The sequence below is a fragment of the Acinonyx jubatus genome, chromosome A2 (assembly GCF_027475565.1).
Source record: "Acinonyx jubatus isolate Ajub_Pintada_27869175 chromosome A2, VMU_Ajub_asm_v1.0, whole genome shotgun sequence".
Taxonomy (NCBI): Eukaryota; Metazoa; Chordata; class Mammalia; order Carnivora; family Felidae; genus Acinonyx; species Acinonyx jubatus.
This window is the reverse complement of record NC_069383.1, coordinates 105,682,898-105,697,087: the sequence shown is the minus strand read 5'-3', so window position 1 is coordinate 105,697,087 and position 14,190 is coordinate 105,682,898. Positions and strand designations below refer to the sequence as shown.

The 14,190-nt window shown below is 55.9% G+C and overlaps 2 protein-coding genes and 1 non-coding gene across 20 annotated transcripts in view; 1 reads left to right on the top strand and 2 right to left on the bottom strand.

The window, feature by feature from the left end:
- Window positions 1-1,424: 1,424 nt before the first annotated feature.
- On the bottom strand, window positions 1,425-9,579 carry LOC113595561 (uncharacterized). 16 transcript variants are annotated; one of them, XR_008296947.1, is made up of 9 exons: window positions 9,426-9,440; window positions 8,824-8,861; window positions 8,463-8,725; window positions 4,939-8,019; window positions 3,843-4,784; window positions 2,875-2,912; window positions 2,523-2,727; window positions 2,208-2,361; window positions 1,425-1,553 (listed from the first exon to the last, which is right to left on the bottom strand). XR_008296947.1 is itself a non-coding variant. In XM_027045975.2 (5 exons), exons 1-4 carry the CDS (start codon window positions 4,209-4,211, stop codon window positions 2,253-2,255), a joined length of 651 nt encoding a protein of 216 aa, XP_026901776.1. In that variant the 5' UTR covers window positions 4,212-4,784; the 3' UTR covers window positions 1,425-1,553; window positions 2,208-2,252. The 16 variants fall into 16 exon arrangements, 1 of the variants encoding a protein (XP_026901776.1); XR_003416079.2 differs by adding an exon at window positions 1,676-1,760 and having other exon boundaries at window positions 2,208-2,291; window positions 8,463-9,579; XR_003416080.2 differs by adding an exon at window positions 1,676-1,757 and having other exon boundaries at window positions 2,208-2,291; window positions 8,463-9,579.
- On the bottom strand, window positions 3,552-3,683 carry LOC113595597 (small nucleolar RNA SNORA9). Its single transcript, XR_003416131.1, has one exon. It is a non-coding gene; the product is annotated as a small nucleolar RNA SNORA9 (small nucleolar RNA).
- A 1,062-nt stretch (window positions 9,580-10,641) lies between the features above and the next one.
- The window catches only part of CCM2 (CCM2 scaffold protein), a 41,916-nt gene continuing 38,367 nt past the window's right edge, over window positions 10,642-14,190 (top strand). For all 3 annotated transcript variants that reach the window (XM_053218759.1, XM_053218758.1, XM_053218756.1), the window contains exon 1: window positions 10,642-10,802. In XM_053218759.1, coding sequence (XP_053074734.1) covers window positions 10,773-10,802 — 30 coding nt within the window. In that variant the 5' untranslated portion in view covers window positions 10,642-10,772. The remainder of the gene's footprint in view (window positions 10,803-14,190) is intronic.

The following is a 14,190-nucleotide window of genomic DNA, read 5'->3' as shown; positions in this document are numbered from 1 at the left end:
CCCTTCCATCAAGACAGGCCTGGTGCTTTTGAAGGGCTTTTCCACACCAGTGCTCAGGAGAATCTTGACCCAGGATGTCACTTCCCCAATCTCCAACCCATGGGGTCCCCCGTCCCCCGAGGAACTCAGGTGAGGTCTGAAATTCCAGGGACACAAAAACCTGAACGGAATCAATTTTCACATCACTGGATAGTTCTCTTTGGATTTTTCCTGGTAGAAATGTCAAGACCATCCTGAGCTTGGGGATTTGGCCCCTGGGCGGAGCTTGCTATGGGCTTTATGGGCTGTCAGTGTGACCTCGGGCCTAACCAGTCTTATCTGGAGATGGGGATGACATCACACCAAGTCCTTTCCCTTCCTGGTTGCCTCCCCATCTTGGGGGGCACGACAAACCCCTTGTGGGATTTCAGCTGGGGCACTGAGCAGGAGCACAGGGGGTGCTTCACTCTTCTGACCTCATGGGGTCAGCGGAAGTTCCAAGATGCCTCCCTCAGCCAGGTCCCTCTCCTTCCCGGCCCCACCCTGGCCCCTGCTGATGCCCTTGATCTTTTTGGTTTCTCCCTGGCAGGTTCCCGGATCACTCAAGATTTACGTCCATCTGGGGTGTCTGGGTGGCTCAGTCAGTTAGGTGTCCGACTTCTGGCTCAGGTCATGATCTCGTGGTTTGCGAGCTTGAGCCCCGTGTCAGGCTCTGTGCTGACAGCTCGGAGCCTGAAGCCTGCTTCAGATTCCCAGTTTCCTCTCTGTGACCCTCCCATACTCATGCTCTGTCTCTCAATAATGAATAAACGTTAAAAAAAAAAAAAAAAAAGATTTACACCCACCTGACTGGGGAGGGCGTACCGAACCGCAGGCTGCTGCAGGGAAGGCCCCACCAGGGAGGGCACCTTGTCAGCCACCGCCCACTCTTCCCCCTCCACCCCGGGGGTTTCCTCCCAGAAAGTACGCTTCTGGTGTGGCCTGGAGTTACACCTGTGGGCACTGTGCATTCACACTATCAGTTAACAGACTGACCGCATGCATGACCGCACATGTTTTCTGATGCAAGCCGGGCCTGCTGACATTCCTTGCCAATAGCCTCACCAACGTGAGCTAAATAAACCCCTAAACCTGGGAGTGGGCAGGTGTAGTCCACCAGAGGGCCGGCGTCAGTTTTCCAACAAGTCAACTGCGTGTGCATTGCTCACACTGAGTGTCAGCCCACACATGGGCCTGGCCACCTGCATGTGTGTGCAGGTGTGAAGATGTGCCCCACACCCAGGTCTCACCGCGCTGGTGAGGACTAGAGGGAAGGAAGTCCATCAAGGCAGCAGAGGCTGCTCTGAGGCTCCAGGTAAAGCTCCTGATGGTAGGGGGCTGGCGCCCCATCACCTACACAGCCATTTGCAAAGACAGGAGTGACAAGAAAGGAGACCCCTCCGGGCTGAACCACACACTGAAAAGATTTTATTAACTATCCCCATCTCCCCACACAGGAGCTGTTAGAGGGGCCGGGGTCACAATGACAGCGACGAGCCTTGTTTTGGAAGCAGACAGCGCAGCGGCATCCAAACCTGAGATCAGAGAACGCCAGTTAGAGTCGCACACCAGGCCCCAGGCCACCCTGACCCCAGCCTGGGCAGAAAACAAAAAATTCCAGCTGCCTCCATGAAGGGGAGCATGCCAGGATTCGCACCTGCTTTGAGAATGGGAGCAGCACAAGGGCATGTCTGTGGTGAGGCCACACCTTCAGGCAGGAGGAGGAGGGACTTGGAGGCCTGCTGTGAAAAATTAACTTGAGCACAGCCAGGGACTCCCAAATGTCAGTTGCCATAGAGGCAGGGAGAGAACTGGACCAGGATCCACACCCCTGGCCACACCGTGAGCTAACCAGCCCTGTGACGGGACTCAGCAGCAGCCTGGCCTTCCCAGGCCAGCACACCACCAACCCCGGAGGTTCCTGGGGAAAAGGCTGCAGGTCGAATCCAAAACCACCAAGGCAATCAACACCGTGCCAAAGAATCAGGGCCTGAGGAGTCCAGGTATTAGACCACTATTGTCCAAAAATAGTCTCGTGAGCTTGAAAGCAATTAATCTTTCTGGGACTCCATCATCTGATTTTCAATATGGGAAGATCAGAATAAGTTGATGGTTTTGAACTTCTCGGGCAGGGGACTCAGGGAAATTAGTAGAGGTGAAGTGAAGACAGACCTCTCCAGCACACTCACCACTGCAGATGCCAGGAATGGCTTGGCAGCCACCGAGGCCATCTCTCAGGGCTCTTGCGTCTTGGGATTGCGGTGGCTGACACACTGGGGGACCGCAGACAGTACTGTCATGTGCTGGGCAGGGTGACAAAGTGGCCCGCCAGTTTCAAGCATGCTGATAGGACACACAAGGCCCTTTGATTACAGAGCTGACCCTTCTCAGCAGCAGCAGTCAGGGCGTCGGCATCTTCCCCCAGTCCCAATTCCCACCAGGGGAGCCGGAAGACACCCACACACAGGGAGGGCTGCGTGTTACAGGAAAGCCAAGCCTTTTACCTGCTCTCTGCCCCAGAGGGAGGCACTCCCTTGTATGTCCCAAAGCTGGCTGCTATTTGAACATCTGAAGATGGGCCAGAGTTCAGTCAACGCCTTGCTCACAGGACCGCAGAAACATGAGACTGAGTGTGTCCTCGAGGCCGGTGTGGTCAGCGTCTGCACGTGGACTGAAGAGGCAGATCCCAAGTCTGCTGAAAGCCTCAACCTTCAGAGGAGACGTGGTGTGACCCGGCCACCCAGAGGAGCTATGCTGCCCTGCCATGACCACACTGGCCCATCCCTGACAGCACCCAACAGCCCTCCACCAAGGCCAGGACACCCCGGGCATTCCCTTCCCACCTAAGCTTCCCACCCGCTTCCAGATTCCACTCCTCCCTCTGGGTCTGGCATCTGGAAAAGGGCAGACAGTAAGTAGGGTGGGAGAGGCCTGCTGTGCAATCGCGATCTGCCAGTTTCTGGCTGGGCAACCCTGGACGTGGGCCCCTGTTCCATATTGGACCCAAGACCACCTCTCGGGGGTCCCCAAGGATTTGAACTGGGGGAAGAACAAAGACCAACAGGGGTGCCCTCCTTTAAGATGAGCACACGCTGGCTTCACCCTCCAGCAGCCCCACTGCAGAATTTCACCGTTTTTTTCCTACAACTTGTGATATCCCATCCATCCATCCATCCCACCGGACTCGTCTGGCACTGTTTTCCACTCATCATTCCCGGAGGCTCCCCCTTTACCACTCCCCCTAAACTTCATTTCCAACTTTTGCAAGGCTTTTAAGGACAATAAAATAAAATCTGCAGTGAGCGTGAACACAGCAAACAACCCCCAAATCCACAATAACTTCTGTAGATGTGAACGTTCTGTGAGCTGCATGGTCTCCAACGGTAGCCACTTGCCAAAGGTGTGTCTCCTGAGCACCTGCCAGGTGAGCAGTGAATAAAAACCCGGATTTGAAACTTTACTTCCTCTAAACTCACGTGGCAACTGCAGATGTTTACAACGTGCAGCACATCAGAAATGGAAAAAACGCGGTCATCTGTTCGAAATGTCTATAACCTTGCTCTGGATGGAGCAGGGCAAGGCCTCAAACCGTTTCCCAATGTTCTTGCAAGCACTGAAGGAATGCACGGGGCCACCCCAGACCCAGGCACGCTGGAGGCTTGCCACTCACCTGCCCGAAAGCCCCTAGGCCTGGGGCACCGGCCCGGCCTGCACACCAGACGGGAGGGGCTACCTTCAACGCTGTCCCCCACGACCCTGGAGCTCCTGAGCGGAACTCCCTCAACTTCCAAGAACAGAGAAACAGCCGTACGATCGGTCATTACCCAGAGCTGCCCTCCTGCCAGTCTTCCCGGCAAGTACTCCCCAGCTGCGATCAGTCTCCGGAACGGCGGGCCGAGACCCCCGGGCACACTCGACGGATTCCGCAAGGGCTTCCGGTGAAAGCGGGGTGGCGGGCGCCGTCGGCCGGGGAGCAGCGGCGTGAGCGGCGTCACTTCCCCGAGGCAGCGCCGCGAGGAGGACACGCGGTCAGCCGGCGCCGGGACGCCGCCCCCGGCCGCGACCCCATCCCCGCGGCGCTGCCCCCACGGCCGATCCTCCTCTGGCCTTAGCAGGGCGCGAGCGCCGCCGGGTACCCGCGATGGACTCGGATGCCCAGGGCCCCCGGCAGCCTCCTGTCGCCAGCGACACATGGCAGCGCCGAACACAAGTCAGCGCGCCGGAAGCCGGCCGCAATGACGTCACGCAGCGCGCCGGAAGTCGGCCACCGGGAGGACGCGTGCGGAAGTCGGGTAACGGCTGTCCGGGGCCGCGGGGGCGTGGAGTGGGGGGCCCGCGTCCGGTCCGCTCCCATCGGGGTGCGCACCCCTTTTCCGCCTCACGGCCCTCTCCGCTCGAGTGGTGTCCCTGACGGCTCAGGGATCCGGGGTCCCGGCGCGGGGAGGGCGCACGGCCGGCGCACAGGGCCGGTCCCGCTGAGCTGAGCGCGAGAGCGCTTTCTTTGTCGTCGCCTCCCATGAGCGGTTTGCCCGTGGTGCGCAGCCCGTCCCGGTCTATTCTTTCGCTGAAATAAAAGTATTTCCTTCTCTTCTGCTTTTGTGGAGCGCTTGACTGGGTTGGGAGGGCCGCGCCGGGGAAGGTACTGAAGCCGGAAAGGGTGCGGCTGGTCGGAGATTGTAGGGCCTTCTCCGAGGGGACCGGGGGCACGAACTGCACGTTCGGGGGTCTGGGATCAGGGATCAGGCTCGCAAGGCGAGAACGGAGTTCTGTAAGTAAAGAATTTTACATTTTACTTACGGCACCTGCTAATTCCATTCAAGCACTTCAGCGTATACGAATCCCATTATGTATTTTATTAAATCTCATGAGACGGGGCAGGAGTTTTACTTCCAGATTGCTCACATGGAAAATAACATTTACCGAAAGAGGTTAGGAGGCTTGCTCATGATCTCCTGGAAGGCTAGGTTTTTCTAGCTCAAGAGTTTGGTGCTGTTTGCCTTCCGTGAGTCTGCCACGAGATAGAGAAACGGTGTAAGGGTGTGGGTGTATATGTGTGACCAAAAAAGGTGGGCTCTCCCCAGGACGGAAAGAGAAGAGCTTCTTTCTAAAATCATAACAAAATTCACTAGAGAGGAGACGATGCTCTATGGAAACTGTTTTCCAAAGAATAAGAAAGTGCCAGTGGCTTCTGGGTGGCTCAGTCAGTTAAGCATCTGACTTCGGTTCAGGTCATGACCTCCCAGTTAGTGAGTTTGAGACCCATATTGGGCTCTGCACGGATGGCTCTAAGCCTACTTGGGATTCTTTCTATCTCTGCCCCCCGCCAAATAAATAAATACACCTAAAACAAAAAGGGTGCCGAAACATTAAATACCATAGAACCAAAGCTCACTTGAGTTGTACAGGGAGGGTCATGAGACAGGCACAAAGGGAGACAGACCTCTCAGCATCATTTTAACGACTTAACAGACTATCGAAAAGAACTTTCTTCAAATCCACATCTCCAAAGAATAACTCCACTATTCTTCCAAGCCAACTGGGATATATGCCTGGAAAAGAATATTACCAATTTGGCTTTGGAAGAATACATAAGGAGTTACAGCCAAGGAAATGTCAACGGGGAGCTGGCGGGGTCTCTTCCACAGGAGGCCACGCAGGGTAGCTGTACTCCACAGGGACTGTCACAATCTAGAGTTGGTTTGGTCCTTTATCATTTACAGGCCTGGAAACTTGAAATTACAAAGAGAATTCACTCGAAGTGAGTTGAAATTCTTTTCTTTGCTGAGTAAATCAACCCACTGGATTTGTCATGGGCACAGCATGGTATGAGGTGCATGTGTCCAAGGACAACTTGGAGACCTCTCGTTAGTTATGTGCTCTTTAGTCTCATGAGGGAGATCCTGGATGGGGGAGAGGGACAAGAAAGAAAACACTGAAGTCAGCCTTCGGAACAGTGAAAAGATTCACTTAAAAAAAGGGGGGGGCACCTGGGTGGCTCTCTCTGTTGAGCATCTGACTCTCGGTTTTGGCTCAGGTCACAATCTCCCAGTTCGTGAGTTTGAGCCCCCAGTCGGGCTCTGCACTGACAGTGCAGAGCCTGCTTGGGATTATCGCTCTCCCTCTCTCTCTCTGCTTCTCCCCTGCTCAAGTGCCGTGTGTGCATGTGTGTGCATGTGTGTGCGTGTGTGTGTGTGCACACGCTCTTTCTCTTTGTCAAAATAAATAAACTTCAAACAAACAAAACCCACACCAATTAGCTGGAATCTAGCCAAGACATGAGTCCATAGAAAACTGTCTTTGAGAGGGTCAGTTGAAGATAAATCTTCACTTGTTCAGGGCTTTCTTGAACACTCGAGAGCTTAGCCAGGGGAGACTGTGTCCATCTTTGTCTGGCCAGGTGCACATCATTTGTCTCATTAGAACTCGGACACAAAGAGGAATCCCACACAGTCTCTAAAGGGCCTTACAGTCTAGTAGAGGAAATGTCCTAACATTAACTCTAGCTAATTAACTGTAGCACCAGGGCACACAAAGTATTCTGGGGCTGGAGGAGGGAAAAACTGCATCCAAAGATTGAGTGGAGGAGAAGATACTTGAGATGGGTGAAAATGCCCAACAGTCAAGTCCACTAGGGATAAACCTAATAGACCAGGTCTGGTTTATTAACCTGTTGCAAAGAGAGAACCCTAGAGATTTCTCCATTGTGTCTCATGAGGAGACTGGAGAGGGAATTTTGTAAGGTTTGGGGTTGCACTGAATAATTCTGAGGAGGGGAGAGGGGAAGTGAGGGCCATCTTCAGATGGTTGCTGTCACAAAGTGTGGACCACTTAGTAACTGGGTCTTAGGTATTTTTGTTCATGAGGTGGGGCCACAGAGCAGGCTATGGAGGTTACTGGTAAGAAGGAAGAGGCTGTCAGGACACTTCACAGCTGAGTTGTGACCTTGGGAGAAATGTTTTCTGTTAACACTGCACTGGCTCATCAGTGCCTATTATGAGAAACTGAATATACAAGTGGCCAGTGGCCAGACCATTTGTGAAAATAGGCCCACGGCCTGCAGCAGCCCGCCCAAAACCAATGCCTCCTCTGCAGAAGCCCGCCCAGGAAGCCGGCTGCTCGAAGTCAGACTTGGGGCAATTCGGACTGCTGGCTCTGGTGACAACCCAGAAAGCCATACAATACCCTCTGACAGTCCAAATAAGCCAGATGGCCAGGACTCGGTCAATAACTGACATCTTACCTAATTTTTGTTTCCGGGTCTAACTCAGGACCAACCAGAGAAAATCGAACACAGGAGATGCCCCACTTCTCTAGAGTTCATCTCTGGCTCCCTCAGGCCCACAGCCCCCATCAGGGCACCCCTGAGTCCCCCTTTTCCACCATGAAGCTCTCCCCCTCCCTTGCTGCCTCTGGGCCTCTACCAGGCCAGGTGATGGAGTGACTCCCTCACTATCGCAGGCTCTGAACAAATAGCCTTTTCTTGCTCTCATTTGGTGGGTCCTCATTATTTCCCTGGGTTCAAAGAGCTCCTGGGTTGGTGAGCACATGGTGGTGCTGGTGGATTGGTGACCTGGAGAGACATGGAACCCCCGTGTGTCCGTCCCTATACCTTGGTCCAGACATCTCTTTCATCTGGAGGCTTACCTGTAGCTTTTGTCATATCCTTTTATAATAAGTTGGTAAACAGTCTTTGAACTCTTTCTCTGAGTTCTGTGAGCCGCTCTAACAAGTTAATTGCACCTGAGGGAGGGTCATGGGAACCCCAATTCATATTCATAGCCAATTGGTCAGAAGCACAGATACCACTTTGGACTCGCGGTTGGCGTCTGAAGTGTAGGGGGTCTTGCAGGATGAAGCCCTCCACCTGTGGATCTGATGCCGTCTCCAGGTGGATAGTGCCAGAGTGAGTTACAGTGGGATACCCAGCCGATGTCACAGAATTGCTGGGTGTCAGGATCTGGTGTCACACAGCTGGTGTCAGAATCGCTGCAGGAGCAGTAGCTGTTAAGAGTAAAGGAAACACAGGAGGAGAGTGGTTTTTCCTAAAACATGGGCTACCGCAAGCTGTAGTAGTGTTATGGGCTGCACCACCCACTGAGAGTATAGAAAAAGGTACGTTAGTGGGAGACCCAGAAGACCAGACCTCCGTGCTGGGGTGGGAGCCCTGGGCTGCACTGCTCATGTTTGCGGGGGTGGGTGCCAAACGACGCAGATGAAGACTGAAAGATCATTTCCCCCACCTCTGCTCTATATGCCAAAAGGCCTGGAATACCTTTGGGAGTGCTAGGGACCAGCTATTTATTTGGTATCTGTCTCAAATAGGGTCCAAGGGATAGGCCAGTAAAAGTAAAGAGAGCTCTGAAGAATGGGAGAATAGTAGAGGTAAGAAGGAGCCGCTATTCTGAGGGCTGGGATAAAGCCCCCGGGGGAAGGGACCTCCTTACCCCCAGGGCTGAGGTCCAACTTGCTTGGAGATAGCCTAGCTACAGCTCACCAAATGGCGGAGAAGCGCTGGCAGGACGTCTGGCAGTCCCTCCGGAGTGCCAGGAAAGCTGTTCAGGGGCGCGCCTTTGCGGCTATAGGGCAGGAGCTGGAGCAGCGTGCTGGCAGCCTGTACCGCGGAGTCGGGTGCTCGCGGAACCTGGAGCTAGAAGAAGCCGTCCTTGGTGCGGGGAGGTGGGCTCCGGGGAGGCCTCTCGTTCTGCAGCTGTCAAGGGAACTCACTGGAGCCGGGCAGCAAAGCCCCTTCCTCCCGCACTGCCTCCCAGGGGGTTTCTTCCCCTGCACACCTCTGCAATGGCCCACCTGGCAGGGGAAGAGCGCTCGGAGGGCCCAGCTCCATCCTGCAGTGCATGGAATGAGAGTGAACGCGGAGCTAGAGATAACACACTGACAACCGGCGCAGCAAACAACATTGTAAAACATCAGTGGAGACAAGTAATGGTTTGTTTGGTATCAGTTTACATTCTAGCTGTGCTGCAAGGTTCTGAAAACATTTTTTTAACTTTTTTTTTTTTTTTTAATTTTTGAGCGAGGGCGTGAGCTCGGAGGGACAGAGAGGATCCAAAGAGGCTCTACGCTGGCAGCACACAGCCAGATCCGGAGCTGTAACCCACGAGCCACCCACGAGCTGTGAGATCATGACCTGAGCCTAAGCTGGGCGCTTTACTGACAGAGCCACCCAGAAACCCCTGTGCTGCAAGGCTCTTTCTTGCTAGCAGCTTGGCTTAGTGGCAAAATAGTGTCCTCCTGTTGCTGGCTCCCACTTGCAGTGTGGCGGGCAAACCACCAGACTCTCCAGACTCGTCTATAAAAGGCGGCAGTTACCCTGGTGACCCTTAAGGTCATTGACTGTTACGGTGACTGTTCTGATAGGACCCAGGCGTTGCTAGTTACTGCATCCCCACCTTCCTGAGGGCTTGTCTGAGCAACACAGGCACTGCAGCAGAGGAAGTCGCGGAAAAGGGCATGGCTGAAGCAGACGGAATTTAGGCGCAGATTGACAAAGATAAAGGAAGCGGCTTCGCCCCGCTGGCCCCGCCCAAGCCTTCCGATGGCCCCGCCCCCAGCCCCCAATCTCCCTTCCCGCCAGCCACGCCTTCCTATTCCCGTTGGCCCCGCCCACCCATCCGGCAGGCCCAGTCCTGGGTATCCTACCAGCCCTGCCCCCTTCCCCTTCCTGTCCTCACCTTCCGGCCGGCCTCGCCCCTTCCTGCCAGCCACGCCCTCCCTCCCTGCTAGCCCCGCCCCACCCGGCGGCTTGCACTCAACTCACTTGGCTCGCCCCCGCCTTCCTGCCAGCCACGCCCACCCTTCCCGCTAGCCCCACACCACCCCTCCGGCCTCGCTGCCATCTCATAGGCCCCACCCTTCTCTTCGTGCCAGCCCCGCCTCCTTCCCATTCCCCCCTCTCCACTTTCTTGCCTCGTCCCTTCCCTACAGGTCCCGCTCTCACCTTCCTGCAAGCCACGCCCCTTCCAGCTAGCCCCTCCTATCCCCGGCTGTCTCGCCTTCATCTCACAGGCCACGCCCTCCCCGTCCTGCTAGCTCCACCTCCTTTGCCTTCTCGTCCCGACTTTCCTACCGGCTACGCACCTTCCCTACAGCCCCGCTCCTCCCACCAGGCCAGCCTCTTCTCCACACCTGGCCTTTACGTTGCTACCGGCCCGCCCTCCTCCTGGTAGCCCGCCCCTTCTCGCAGGCCCGACCCCTCCCCCAGCCTCGCCCTGCCCTTATGGCTAGCCCCTCCCCTTTCCCCGGCCCCGCCCCCTGTTTCCATTGGGCCGGAGCGCGGCTTTCCCGAGCGCGAGGCAGGCCGGGAAATTGGCTGCCCTAAAGATGGCGGCAGAATTGAAAAGTTGGAACCACTCCTGCGGCCCTGAGGGGCGGGGCCCGGGCTGGGGGCGGGGTAGGCGCGCTCTCAGCCCCCCCGAAGGGCAATGGGGCGGGAGAGGGGCGCGGCAGGCGCGCTCCCGCGGCCGCGAAGGGGCGGGGCGCGCCGGGAGCGTCCCCGGCAGCCCCGAGGGGTGGGGGCGGGGCGGGGCGCGGGGCGGGGCCGCGCCTCGGCCCGGAAGTGCGGGGTGCGGGGTGCGGGGCGCGGACGTCCCCTGGCGGCCGCGGCCGGAAACTGCGGCCGCGCGGGCGGGAGGCGCAGGAGCGGCGGCGGCGGCCGCGGGGCCGGGCGAGCATGTAGCGGCCACGGGCGGCGCGGGGCTCCCGGGGCGGGCCGGGCCGCGGGGGCCGCTCGCGGCGACATGGACGAGGAGAGCAAGAAGGGCAAAAAGGTGAGCGTGCGCGGGCGCGCGCCCTCCGGGGGCCGGGCGGGGGGCGAGCTGGACCCCGGGGCCGGGCGGAAGGGCCGGCGCCGGGGGTGGACCGGGAAAGTCCCCCGGGGTCGCGCTTCGGCCGGCCGGCGCGGGGTTCGGGAGGTCTGGTTGGAGGTCAGGCGTGGAGAGGTCGGGGGGAGCGCGGTCGGCGGGCGGGCAGGCGGGAGCTGGAGCGCGCGCGGCCGGGCCCGGGACAGGGCCGCGGGGGTCGGTGCGCGCGGCCGGGGGTGGGCGGCGCGCCCCCGGACAATGCGGTTAGGTGGTCCTGGGCCCGGCCCGCGCGGCGGGGGAGGAAGGAGCCACGCCTTTCCTCCCCTTCCGGGCAGTGCACCCCCCCGCCTCGCCCCCAAACCGGGCTCTGCACATGGCCATCCCCGCGGGTCAGCGACCGGGGGCTGCCGCGGAGCCGGTCCCAAAGTTTTCCGGGGCCGCAGCCCTGGGGACAATGGGGGTTCGGCCAGCCCCAACAAGGGCTGCTCAGCGGACCCGGGTGGGAGCAGAGGCTGCACCCCACGGGGCAGCCGCTCGCCGGCCGAGGTTTGCTCTGCCCGAGTGTAGCCGAACGATTTCAGTGACGCTACATTTGGCAGTTGTGTCTCGGACATAGTTCAGGAGGCGCCGTACTTAGTTCCTGCAGTTTTAAAAGTGTGGCTTTAATTATAGGCTGGAGTCGTTGGTACGCTCAGCGGGGTAAGCTGGAAAATGGGTCTTAGTGCTAAAGGATTTGTCTTCTGCAGAGTTTCGCTAGTGTGCACTCCGTGCGCGAGCTTAACACAGACCTTGGTGGGTCTTCCGAGCTTCGCAGCGGGAGCTGGCCCCGGCCATGACCTTCCATGACCCCTCTGCAGCACTGTGCTTTACCAGGCGCCCCGTTTTAAAAAGGCTGTATTTGAGGTCCAGTAGCGGGGGTCTTCGGGGGGTCGTGCCCAGCTTGTCCTCACTTTCTCTCCGGCTGTGTTGTGAGCACTCTCGCTTCTAGTTTTGCAGTTCCCTACAGAGATGGTTAAGTCTGGAAAACAGCCCAAGAAAGTGATTCAGCCTGCGAGCGCCAGACTGCAGAGGGAGGTTGCCCACCTGGGGGGAAAGCTCCAGAAGAGTCAGTGCACTCCATTCTGCTGTGCTGCAGGCAGGCAGCAGGTGGGCCGGGATGCCCAGGACAGGGCCTGTCCCCAGTGCATGGCTGCCAGAGGAGCTGTGTCCCAGCACAGCACCAGTCTTGGCCTCCAGGTATATTTCACACCCAGGCCAGATGGTGCTGGCTAAGGAGAGTCACTCCCTTTGAATGGATGCTAACCTGTCTGTGATGGGGAAGCATAGGGTAGGCTGAATTCTTTCTAGAGCCTTCCTTCTAGCAGGTTTGGTAGAAACAGAATATTCAGCAGTGTTGAGAGACACGGGAAATCAGTGAGGCATTCCTGAGCTTTTGAAATAGAAGTGACAAGGCAGCAAAACTCAAGAGTTTTGGAGTTGGGGCGGTGTTGAGATTCAGGCTAGAGAGAAGGTTAAAGATGAATTTCATTGTCTCTGTTAGAGAAGATAATCTCTTGTTACATAGTTGTCCAAGTCAGGCTTCAGTGTTTCTCTGTATCCTGCCACTGCCCTACCTCTTTTTCCCACGGGGGGGGGGGTGGGGAGGGGGGTGGGGAGGGGGGGGGCGTGGTGCCGGTCCCAGTCCCAGCCGGCGTCGGCTCTGGGACGCGAGTTCCCATCCAGGCCACCACTTAGCACACATTCTCTGTTGCTGTCTGCCAGGCATAACTGCTCTGCTCCTCCATTCAGTGTGAGGTCACTTCCAACTCATGAGATTTGGTGCTTATGTTGTTCTCGTTGGGGTAAACTAACCAGATTAATATATTTTAAAACTGATACACAAAGTGGGGCACCTGGGTGGCTCAGCCGGTTAAGAGTCTGACTTCAGCTCAGGTCCTGATCTCACGGTTTGTGAGTTCAAGCCCCGCATCGGGTTCTGTACTGACAGCTCGGAGCCAGGAGCCTGCTTTGAATTCTGTGTCTGCCTCGGTTAAGAGTCTGACTTCAGCTCAGGTCCTGATCTCACGGTTTGTGAGTTCAAGCCCCGCATCGGGTTCTGTGCTGACAGCTCGGAGCCAGGAGCCTGCTTTGAATTCTGTGTCTGCCTCTCTGTCCCTCCCCCACTCGCACTCTGTCTCTCTTTCTCTCTTAAAAATAAATAAACATTAAATTAAAACCTGATACACAGAACTCAATAGCTAAAATAGCAGAAGTAATGACTTCATAATTTTATGAAAGTACAATTTGGGCATGTAAATTCTCTCTTCAGGGGCGCCTGGGTGGCTCTGTCGGCTAAGCATCCAACTTCGGCTCAGATCATGATCACACGGTTTGTGAGTTCGAGCCCTGCATCGGGCTCTGTGCTGACAGCTCAGAGCCTGGAGCCTGCTTCCGATTCTGTGACTCCCTCTCTCTCTGCCCCTCCCCTGCTCATGCTCTGTCTCTCTCTCTGTCTCAAAAATAAGTAAAACATTAAAAAAAAAATTAAAAAAAAAAGAAAAAAAGTAAATGTTTAAGAAATTTAACATAAATTCTATCTTCAAGTTAGCTCCCTCAAAAAATGCAGATTTGACCTTTATTTTTAATTTTTATTTAAAGGTTTTTCAGGTAACCCTTAGGCCCATCGTGGGGCTTGAACTCATGACCCTGAGATCACGAGATGCATGCTCTACTGGCCAAGCCAGCCAGGCACCCCCGATTTAACCTTTAAAAACATGGATTGATAGGCTTTTTCAGGTCTTCAGACCCCAGTCAAGCAGTTATTCAGGCTTGTTCTAACGTGGCCTATTTATTTCCTCGGGATGGGAATCTGTGAGCTGCCAGAGAATAAATAGAACAGAGTGGGTTTCATACAGAGTGGCCCCAGGTACAGCCCTGTCCTTTCTTTTTTTTTAATTAAAAAAAATTTTTTTTTATGTTTACTCTTTTGGGAGAGAGAGAGAGAGAGAGACAGAGAATCTGAAACAGGCTCCAGGCTCTGAGCTGTCAGCACAGAGCCCGACGCAGGGCTCAAACTTGTGAACTGTGAGATCGTGACCTGAGCTGAAATCAAGAGTTGGACACTTAACTGACTGAGCTGCCCACGTGCCCCTGGACCAATGCCTTTATATGTTCGTCTCTCCAGCCGTCAGAGAGCCTTCTCCACGGGCGTGTGTGTGTGTGTGCAAATATTTGTATACCTGAAATGAAACTTTAAAGAAATGGTGCTTAATATAAGCAATACACTCTGATTTTTTTATTCTGTTCTCCCCTCCTTCCCATTAAAAAACTGCCAGTCACGCCTTGTCGCAGCCGGAACTGCTGAGGTGAATTAGCC